This window comes from Plecotus auritus (genome assembly GCF_963455305.1).
Source record: "Plecotus auritus genome assembly, chromosome: 9".
NCBI lineage: Eukaryota > Metazoa > Chordata > Mammalia > Chiroptera > Vespertilionidae > Plecotus > Plecotus auritus.
The window spans coordinates 138394713-138406010 of NC_137783.1; the positions used below are offsets into that span (position 1 = coordinate 138394713).

At 42.6% G+C, this 11298-nt stretch overlaps 1 protein-coding gene across 6 annotated transcripts in view; it reads left to right on the forward strand.

Moving 5' to 3' along the window:
- CKAP5 (cytoskeleton associated protein 5) overlaps positions 1–10456 on the forward strand; it is a 91770-nt gene extending 81314 nt beyond the window's left edge. For all 6 annotated transcript variants that reach the window (XM_080642831.1, XM_080642834.1, XM_080642836.1 and 3 more), the window contains 9 exons: positions 2206–2385; positions 2858–3045; positions 4169–4244; positions 4969–5157; positions 5246–5383; positions 5856–5939; positions 6034–6193; positions 9336–9487; positions 9631–10456. In XM_080642831.1, coding sequence (XP_080498957.1) covers positions 2206–2385; positions 2858–3045; positions 4169–4244; positions 4969–5157; positions 5246–5383; positions 5856–5939; positions 6034–6193; positions 9336–9487; positions 9631–9876 — 1413 coding nt within the window. In that variant the 3' untranslated portion in view covers positions 9877–10456. The remainder of the gene's footprint in view (positions 1–2205; positions 2386–2857; positions 3046–4168; positions 4245–4968; positions 5158–5245; positions 5384–5855; positions 5940–6033; positions 6194–9335; positions 9488–9630) is intronic.
- Positions 10457–11298: the final 842 nt, after the last annotated feature.

Here is an 11298-nt window from a genome sequence, read left to right on the forward strand (position 1 = left end):
GGGACTGGACCAGAAATAGATGCATCATATGAGCTCATAGTTTTCAATATGTAGATTTAGAAATGAATATCAATTTAAATATAAGCATGTGGGTATGTATGTGGTATGAATGTATGTTATAGATAATACACGTAAATTCGCTAGCTCTTGGCACAGAGAGGACCAGAGAACAGCAACACCCCTGCAACAACAAGCATCCCCAAATTTTGTCTTCTAAATACCATTTTTTACTAAAAGAAATGAGGGCTTCTTGGCAAATGGCTGACTCCAGGGCTAACTCAGGGAAAGAAGAAGATGATCCTGAAACAGTTCATACCAAACAGCAAGGATGGGAAGGATGAGCTCAGAGAATGATAGGCACATGTTACCAGTCAATACCCAGAGGCCAACTGGAACAAACTCTCTGTTTGAACAGGGACAGTTTGAGCATCAAAATAACTAAAGATAGTGATGACTTATTACCCAACAAACTGAATAAAATTCAGTAAACTTATTAGATTCAATAAAATTTAACAAAATAGGAAACTTGCCCTGGCTGGGTAGCTCGGTTGGTTAAAGCGTTGTCCCAATACACCAAGGTTGCAGGTTTGATCCCCAGCCAGCATACATACAAGAAGCAACCAGTGAATGCATAAATAGGTGGAACAACAAATCGATATTCTCTCTCCCTCTCTCTCTCTCTCCCCTTTTCCCCTTTCCTCTCTCTCAAATCAATCAAATCAGTCAATCAAATAAAATAGGAAACCACAGATCCATTCACATATAAGTTCAAAATTTGAGGAGAAATGAGATATTTATATAGTTTAATAGTACCTCCCCATAAGCTTGAGCAATGTGGCTCAGTAGTTGAGCATTGACCCATGAACGAAGAGGTCACCAGTTCCATTCCCAGTAAGGGCACATGCCCAGGTTGTGGACTGAATCCCCAGTAGGGGGCATGCAGGAGGCAGCTGATTAATGTTTTTATCTCTCAATCCCACTCCCTTTCTCTCTAAAAATGAATAAAAACTTTTTTTTTTTTTTAAGAAAACTACAGGCATAACAGCTGGTGTGGGTTCAGTTGCAGACTACTGCAATAAAGTGAATATCACAATAAAGCGAGTCATAATCTTTTTGCTTGTAGAGGGTCTTGCCTTTATCACAATAAAACAAGGTATGCCTATATTCCTGTTGACTGTTGGTATTTCTATTTCTCCCTCTTCCTTCTCTCTAAAATCAGTAAAAAATATATATAATGAGAGAGAATCATTGATCGGCTGCCTCCTGCACGCCCCACACTGGGGATCAAGCCTACAACCTGGGCATGTGCCCTGACCAGGAATCGAACTATGGCCTCCTGGTTCATAGGTCAACGCTCAACCACTGAGCCACGCCAGCTGAGCAAAGATACTAGTAGTATTTTTTTATAGTATCTGTGTTGAAGCAGTATTATTGAAAAGTCGCAGTTATATAAAATTATATGTGCTTGGAGATATACATGGATAAAGAGATAAATGAAAGTAGTACCAGTGGCTTCGTCAACACCAAGAGGAACCATTCACATTGTAGTCTGTAGTATAAGTGCCCACCCCCTATGCCAGAGTTGTGCAGTTTCTTGGTCCTACATGAAAGGATGGTCACTGAAGATTGACATGATTGTCTCAGGGTATTATTTATATAATCACAAAAATAAACATCTTTTTAAAGTAGTGAATAGGAAATACATGCTTTTCCCATAGTAACATTTTGCCATTAGTGACAATTACTGATGAAACCAAAAAGAACACTGGATCAAGATTTTGGAAATCTGAGTTTTGAGTTTGAACTAATAGTCTAATCTTTCTGAGCCTCACTTTTCTCACCTCATAAATGGAGATCTTACTTTCAGCCTATCTCTCAGAGCTGTTGAGATGATTAAATTAGATAATGGGTATAAAAACACTCTAATAAATTAGAGATTTAAACATAGGGATTATTCCCTGAATTAGACAGGGAGACTCAGAATAGGAGCTACAACTAATTCACCTAACAGTATCTTGCTCAGTAAGTATTCCTTGAATGATTGAATACCTAAGAACTCGTTACTTATATGTAAAGTGATAGGGTTCTTTTCAAGGTAAGATACTAGAAGTTCTTTGCTAATATTACAGAGCTATCCCTAGTAGTATCTTTCTGCTACTTAGAAATTCGAAGCTTGGAAAATACATCTTGGATTTTTGTTATCAGATCGATGAGGTCCTGAGACAGGAAGACAAAGCTGAAGCTATGTCTGGCCATATTGATCAGTTTCTTATAGCCACGTTCATGCAGTTAAGACTCATCTACAACACACATATGGCAGATGAGAAATTGGAGAAGGATGAGATCATCAAGTTGTATAGCTGTATCATTGGCAACATGATTTCGGTAAGGGCACCTCTGCAGATCACAAGCTTCCCTTTAAGTCCCTCACCCCACCTGGTTTCTAGAGCTTGAGTTGGTACAGATGTTTCAGTGAGTCCTGTGTCACTTGTAGAAATGTATACTTCAGCTTACCTTATTGTTGGGTGTTGACGACATTTCAACTGACCTTGTTGTTAGGATACAAAGTAAAATGCTTACATACTACCTAAAATTCTGCTTCCTGCCAGTTTCTTCATCAGGCATGTAGGCCCTTGCTAGCATTTTATATATATATCTGTTCACATTAAAAAATACTTCTATAACAGGAATGAAGCATGCCAATTAATTACAGCTATTATGGGGGGGGGTATTTTTTCCTAATACTCTGAATTTTTAAAAAATACGATATAATCATTTACTAGAACAGTCACCTGTGTTTATCTTACCTGCCATGTATATTGAGTTTCATACCTATAACACAGTTATGATTGGATAGCTCTTTCAGATAGAGAGCCTAGCCCGGGAGGCCTCCACTGGAGTGCTGAAAGACCTGATGCATGGCCTCATCACCTTAATGCTGGATTCTCGAATTGAAGATCTGGAGGAAGGACAACAGGTTATCCGCTCTGTGAATCTCTTAGTGGTGAAGGTTCTGGAGAAGTCGGACCAGACCAACATCCTGAGGTATAGCGTTCTCTCAGCATTACAGCCTAGAACAGCCCCTCTTTTGTCTACCCATAGAAAACAGAAGGCACTGGATCAGTTGTAACTTTAGGTTTGCCTGATAAATTGATTACTCTTTCCTCAAGAATCAGAGGTATTCCAACCTGAGACAACAGCTATCCTATATAATAAAGAGGTGATATGCAAATTGACCATCACTCCAACACACAAGATGGCCGCCCCCATGTAGACACAAGATGGCTGTCAAAAGATGGCCAGCAGGGGAGGGCAGTTGTGGGTGATCAGGCCAGCAGGGGAGGGCAGTTGAGAGGGACCAGGCCTGCAAGGGAGGGCAGTTGGGGGTGGTCAGGCCTGCAGGGGAGGCCAGTTAGGGGCAACCAGGCCAGCAGGGGAGGGCAGTAAGAGGTGACCAGGCTGGCAGGGGAGGGCAGTTAGGGGTGACCAAGCTGGCAGGGGAGGGCAGTTAGGGGCAATCAGGCCGGCAGTGGAGCAGTTAGGTATCGGTCAGGCTGGCAGGGGAGTGGTTAGGGGGCGACCAGGCTGGCAGGCAGAAGCGGTTAGGGGCAATCGGCAGGCAGGCAGGCGAGTGGTTGGGAGCCAACAGTCCTGGATTGTGAGAGTGATGTCCGACTGCCTGGAATCAGGCCTAAACGGGCAGTCAGACATCCCTTGAGGGGTCCCAGATTGGAGAGGGTGCAGGCTGGACTGAGGGACACACACCCCCCCACACACCCATGCACGAATTTCATGCACTGGGCCTCTAGTAACTAATAACTCAGTAAACAACTGCAGTAAGCCAGTGAGTAGCAATGAGTTTTCTAGACTAGGGCTGTGAAGTGTGTCAGTTACCCACTCTTTTATGTACATTTCTCTCTCAGCGAACAGTGACAAAAGTAGTGACAAGCTTTACCAAGTAGTAATTTATAAACTTAAATGATTGATGTCCATTTTCTTCATAACTGAATTCGAATAATCAAAGACAGTTACTACCAGTATTTGATCCATGAGCTTTCAATTTATTAGATGGGTAGAGAATATTTACAGTTGGCCTTTTAATTACTAATTTAATTATAATGCAAATTTCAAACTTACTAATGCTGTTTTGTTGGGGGTTTTTTCCTAGTGCTCTACTTGTTTTGCTTCAAGACAGCCTGCTAGCAACAGCCAGTTCTCCCAAATTCTCAGAGCTTGTTATGAAGGTGAAGTTGAAATAATTTGATCTCTTTCAGAGATGCAAAACTTTATTAAAGTGTGGGGAAAGAGGAGTTGGAACTAAGACATAGACTCAAATCAACCAAGACACACCTGAAAAATACAGTTGGTTTTTATTTTCCCTTCCTCCACCCTAGCTCAGACCTAAACCATTCCTGACCTCAAACAGTGAAAAGGAAGAACTATTTTGTAACTATCTCACCAATTCTTCTAGAATCAAAAGAAGTTTCATTTCTTTTGGGGGAAAAGATAACTATAGCCCAATAAATATTTTGATCTCTTTAATGGAAAAACTCCAAATGAACATATCTATAACATTATAATACTATTGTTACACTATAATAGTGTAAAGTATTTGTCTCCTCGGGTTAGATTTTGGTAAGCAATGTGAACTACCCTACTCTCAGGTACCAAGCAAACTCAAGACAGAATTTCCACATGTTCTTATTATTTAAGGCCCTATCTCTAGGAAGTGGGAAGGAAAAGTATCTGAGATGATTAGATGGATGATTTGTTACACTTTAGCCAGTGACATGGTTGAAGTGAGTAAAATTGTTCATTTTTAGCAACCACACTTAAAAGATCTGATGTGCCACATTTATATCCTTGACATCTTTTAGAAGTGATCCCAGAGCTTAAGGAAGATGAATGGTGACAAATTATCCTCATTCTTCAGTCACTACCTCTAACTTCTGTTCCTTTTTCCAATAGTGTCTCTGGAGAATGGTTCGACTGTTGCCTGATACCATCAACAGCATTAATCTGGACAGAATTCTTCTGGATATACACATTTTCATGAAAGTCTTCCCCAAAGAGAAACTGAAGCAATGCAAAAGTGAATTTCCCATAAGGACCCTAAAGACGCTGCTGCACACTTTATGTAAATTAAAAGGGCCCAAGGTGAGTGAGAATAGCAACCTGAGGGCATTTGAGAGAACATCATGGAAAGAGCACTGCTGCTATTTGAATGTGCTCATGTCTCCTTCAGATCCTAGACCACCTGACCATGATTGATAACAAGAATGAGTCTGAGCTGGAGGCCCACCTCTGCCGGATGATGAAGCACAGTATGGACCAGTCAGGGAGCAAGTCAGATAAGGAAACAGAAAAGGGAGCATCTCGAATCGTGAGTGGCCTGACTTGAAAGATTGAGAGAAGTGAGGTTGTCTGGAAGTAATCTTGTCAAAGGCTTGGGGATTGGTCCAGTCTCACTCTTCTGCTTTAGTGCTATAACCATTTCCACCTTGAAAATTTCAAATATAAACTGTTTATTTATTTGTTGGTCCCTAAGAAAGTTTCTTTGTGCCTAAGGCATTGGTCACCAAATAAATCCACTGTGAGCTCTATTTAGGGAGGAATGGGCCAGATCCTTTCTCTTCAAGTTCAAAACCTCAAGTTGAAAACCTGAGACTAGAGGCATTCAGTAACCCAGAGTGTCATTGGTCTGCTGCAGACCCTGCAGCACTGGTGTTTCTGTCACCTGCAGGAGCAAACCAGAAAGTCTGGATTTTGAGCTATTTTCAGTTCTTATCCAACCTTTGTTTCCTAATAACTCAAGTTTAACCAACCAATTTCCCTTGTGTCTTTCAACTTTTCAGGATGAAAAATCATCAAAGGCCAAAGTGAATGATTTTTTAGCTGAGATTTTTAAGAAGATTGGCTCTAAAGAGAATACTAAAGAGGTGAGAGGGAAAAGATTGAGCCAGATGGGGATCTGTGTTATGGAAAAGTGTCACTAACATCCACCCCCACCTCTTTCTTTTTCTCGTTAACCAGGGCTTAGCAGAGTTATATGAATATAAGAAGAAATATTCAGATGCTGACATTGAACCATTTCTGAAAAATTCCTCACAGTTCTTCCAGAGCTATGTTGAGAGAGGCCTTCGGGTGATTGAGATGGAGCGGGAGGGCAAAGGCCGTATTCCCACTTCAACAGGTATGGTTTCCTCTAGGAGCTCCAGAAATAAGTTCAAATTAGCTTCCACCTCTGGAACTGGGGGTTTTGATTGGTTTAAATGTATAACCATCCACCTCAGTACTTAATGGTCACCAGTGATGTTCACGTTGCTACAGACGGTGGTCAACTGTCACCTACCTTGACTCATCATCAGTGGCATCTCCCTGCCCTTGAAACAGTTTCTTCCCTGGGTTTCGTGCTTTCTTGGTTTCCACCCACCTTGCTGGCTGTCCCTCCTGTACCTGACTGATTCTTCCTGTCCCTGACTCTGTGTTGGAGTCCCCCAGAGTTCAGTCCATGATCGATCATCTCTTCTTTCTTACTCTCACTCTCTTAACTAATCCATCTACTTTCATCACTTTAAATAGAATTTATATGCCAGCAAGACCCAGTTTTGTTTGGTGTCAAGCTCAGAACTCCTTCCTGATCTTGATTGATATATACACCGAGTGGCCAGATTATTATGATCTCTGAATATATATATTAGAGGCCCGGTGCATGAATCCGTACATGAGTGGGGTCCAGCCAGCCTGGCCAGGAGGAGGGGATATGGGCGGTTGGCCGGCCGGCCTGCCTCTGGTCGAACTCCTGGTCGAGGGGACAATTTACATATTAGCCTTTTATTATATAGGATATACACATCTCTGAATGCATAATAATCTGGCCACTCAGTGTATATACTGCATGACATCTCTATTTGGGGTTTCTAGCACCTGCTGTTCCCCCAAACCTGCTTCATTTGCATTCTTCTCCCTCTCAGCTGATGGCACCTTTGTCCTAATTTACTCAGACTCACAGTTTGAGTCTTCTCTTCCTCTTTGTCAGGAGATCCTTTGGCTTTACCTGCAAACTGTATGCAGAATCCACCCCCACTTCCCATCACCTTCATTGCTGCTGCCCTGGTCTGGATTGAAACACTTTCCTCCTACCTGATTTTGCGCTTCCACTCTCATCTCCCTATATTACTTCCACACACAGCATCAAAAAGAAGCTTATTAAACGTTTTCCAAAGGCTCTCCCTTTCATTCAGCAAAAGCAAAAAGCCCTATGAGGTCCTGCATTATAGGGCCCCCTGATACCTCTAGAACCTCATCTCCTGCTATTTCCCCTGACTTTCATTCCACTCTAGCCCTACCAGCCCCCTTGCTATTCCTTGAACATACCAGGCACATGCCTTCTTAGGGTCTTTGCTCTGGCTGCTTCTTATGCGTAAATTTCCCAAGACAGCCTATGGCCAGCCAGCCCTTTCCTCCTTAAGGTCTTTGTTCAAATACCACTAGCTCAGTGAGCCCTTATTTAAAACTTGCAACCTACCCCTCACCCTCCATAGCACTCAACCACCTCTAACATGCCATACAGTGTAGTACTTGTTAGGTTAATTGGTGTTTATCTGACTGCTAGAATTGAAAATACATATTTGTTGAATGATATGAATAAATGCTTATCCCAATGTTAAGCTGAAATGTTACTGTTCCCACAGTAAAAACAAACAAACAAAAAAAAAACAGTATCTGAGAATTACTGCTCACAGGATCTACAGACAAAAGGAAGACTTAAGAGGTGTCAGTTAATAGAAAATAGCTGTCAAAAGCCTTAACGCAAGAAAAACCCATCTGCAAGAGTTTCCTCTCACCATGCAGAGTAGAGCTTGCACATTTGTCCTGCATTTAGTTCTCTCCGAGTTCAGGGAACTGTACCTACTCTTATGTTTTAGAATCTATTTGCCTATAAAACTGTGTTCCTTTGTGGGTTTCAGATTCCACTTGTGTTCCCTCTCACCGGGTGTCTTGCCAAGCTGAAGCTTCAATTGTGTTTGTTCTTTTGCATCATTTTTATTGTTTTTAACACCTTAAAGAGTTTATTTCTTGAATCATAGTGAGCAAAATGTCTGACACCACAGAAGGACGTACCATGGTTTGGTTGATGAGGGTAAAGCCTCCTTTTCTTATTTCCAAAGTCCTTTCTGCTGATGTTCAACATTTAATTGACTCTTTTGGCCTAAAAAGCATATTTGCAACACAGGCATGTGACCTCACTGATTACTGAATGCTTTCATACCTTAGTGCACTGGTCGGCAAACTCATTAGTCAACAGAGCCAAATATCAATAGTACAACGATTGAAATTTCTTTTGAGAGCCAAATTTTTTAAACTTCTTCTAACGCCACTTCAAAATGGACTCGCCCAGGCCGTGGTATTTTGTGGAAGAGCCATACTCAAGGGGCCAAAGAGCCGCATGTGGCTCGCGAGCCACGGTTTGCCGACCACTGCCTTCGTGTTTGAACATCCATTATTGCTGGCTTTTCCCTTATTCTTCATTCATTTTCACCCTCTCAGTGTTCTCATCTGTACCTCAAAGGTTTCCTTTTTCCATGAGTGACCTGTTTCACTTTCCTATTGACAATAAGGGAGTGTACCTTCCCAATACTTGATCCTTTAGCTTATATAATACATTTTCATTGCTATCAAGTGGGTCACTTTAAATGTCTGCATGTTGTGATTGTTTCTTCAGAAATGTCGACACTGTGGTGGATTTCTTTGGTTTGGGTTTCCCCTCTCCTACCAGAATATTGGTTTCAGTGCTGGGATTACATGTCCTAGTTCCTAGCCCTTCGCTGGGTGTTTGTTGGACACCTCACAGTTTCGATGCCGTTCCATGTATATACTGTAACCCTGAGTTTCTTGCTGTGCTCCCAGTTTGAATAAGAGCTTTTCGCTTGTGTCCTGTGGTCCGAACCTGGTCTAATTCTTCCAAACATTTAAAGTCCTTAGCTTCTTCAGTTGGGCACTGGCTGTATACTCAAAGAGTAGCTTAGGTTTTTTGGGTTGCCCAGGGCAGCTGTGGGCTTACAGGCTTAGAACCCTGCATAGACCAGGATGTAGATGGCCCAGCTTACATCCGTTCCTCTGCATCAGTTCTTGGAAATTCTCAGCAAGCTTATCCTGTATATTTCTGAGCACCCTTTATTATCAACTCCAGGAGGATTCTAGTGGATTTTTTAGTCATGAAGTACCATGGTGATCTCCAGGCCCCAAATTATTCCCTTTGGTGGCAGATTATGAGGGCAGCCTGAAAGGGGGAGTATGTATATCTGAATATTCTTTCTGCATTTCCTCTCTAGGCATCTCCTCTCAGGTGGAGGTTACATGTGTGCCTGCTCCCACAAGCACGGTGTCTTCCATCGGTAACACAAATGGAGAAGAGGTAGGACCTTCAGTCTACCTGGAAAGGCTAAAAATCCTCCGACAGCGATGTGGCCTGGACAATACAAAGGTACTGCTCCTTTCCTTTTATGTGGGCCAGGGAGATGGTGACAAGCAGGGCAGGAACAGGTTTTCCCAGAGAAGCGAGTCTTGGTATATGATGTTCCAGGGCCACCTCTTGCCCTTAGATAATGACTCTTCTTCTCTCGACAGCAAGATGACCGACCTCCGTTGACCTCTTTGCTCTCCAAACCAGCCGTTCCTACCGTTGCCTCTTCCACAGACATGCTGCACAGCAAACTCTCTCAGCTCCGCGAGTCCCGGGAGCAGCACCAGCATTCAGACCTGGATTCTAACCAGTCTCACTCTTCAGGAACCATGACCACATCCTCTTCCTCCACAGCTAACATTGATGACTTGAAAAAAAGACTGGAAAGAATAAAGAGCAGTCGCAAATGAAGCTGCCCCCCTCCTGGCACCCTGCAGCTTTAGTTTACTAAACTAGAGTCCTCATAGTTTACAGTGGCCTTGGCAGGCCTAGTGTACACGAACCGGTTGTTTGGATCAGCCGTGGGTCTGGGGAGGAGTCATGGCACAAGTATCTGTACATACTCTGCTTCTCCATCAGCACCTGCCTCTCCAGAGGACTATGTATTAGTTTAGTGTACAGACCTGTAAACAGCTGCCCTCCACTCAGCTCAGACTAGTTTCCATAGCCTTTTTCTTTTTAATTGCTCATTTGTAAAGTTGTCCTAATCTTTCCTAGCTTTTAACTATTAGGAATTCTTTAATAGTTTCCCTTTGAGTTTGTGAGCTCTTCTCCCTGTAGCCCTGAAGGGTTACTGTATTCTGTATGAATGCATGGCATGATACAACTAATTTAAAAGTCTTTTATAAATAAAGTTTGCATTAACTATACCTGCTCCCAAGATGCTCCATATCTGGGCATGTTGGGCACTTCTCACCTGGTCCAGAGACCAGGTGGATATTCAGCCAGTTAGAGAAAGATTAAAACGTCTTGCCTAAGGAGCACCACCTTTCCTTGGCTCCCAGACGAGGCACTGCCTTTTGCTCTTTTGGAACAGGAGGAACTCACCTTTCCTGCTTCCCACAGCAGCTCCTAGGGAAGCAAAGGTATCTCATTCTCTCTTTGAGGCTTAGTCAAGGCTTCCCTCCCATCATCACCATGGTTCCCAGGAGTTTGTAGGCTTTCTGCCACTTTGCTGCCCAAAGGCACGTGAGATTGTGCCCAGAGATTGGCTGGGCTACCTGGTTGTCACATGGCGTCTGAATTCAGGTCATTAGACTAAAGGATATGGGAGAGCTTAGGATCTTCCTGCCCAGTTGGAGTTTTTCTGAGTCGAAGTCTACACTAACAGTTGCTTCCCTCTCAGTCGGAGTGAAGACCACACAGTGAACTGAGGAGTCGGCTTTGGAATAAACTCCACAGGGCTCCTCCATAGTCAGAAAAACTCTTAAGTACTAAGAAGTTTTAGATTCAGATGGGAGACTTTTTGGCCAATCATCAAGTTCAAAGGAACTTTTCTAGACTACCTTTTACTCAACTGGTATTCAAGAAATGAAGGTTGGTGGAAATCCTCTTGATTCCAGTCATGATATTCATGTGGCCCCTACACTACCTGAAATGAAACGTGCCCCTCTCTCTTAGGTTTGCTAAAGGGAAGATGGAGGATGCTCTAGAAGGACATATTTAGAAAGGAAGGCTGTGCTTGGTTCTGGAATTAGCACAGCTAATTTGAAAAACCAAATGGTGCAGAGCTCACAGTGCTGACAGCTATACTGAAAGGGAAACAGTCTTGTGAGAATGTGCACCCTTATTTAAAAAAGCAGATCTGGAGTACTATAATTCTTTTTTCTTTT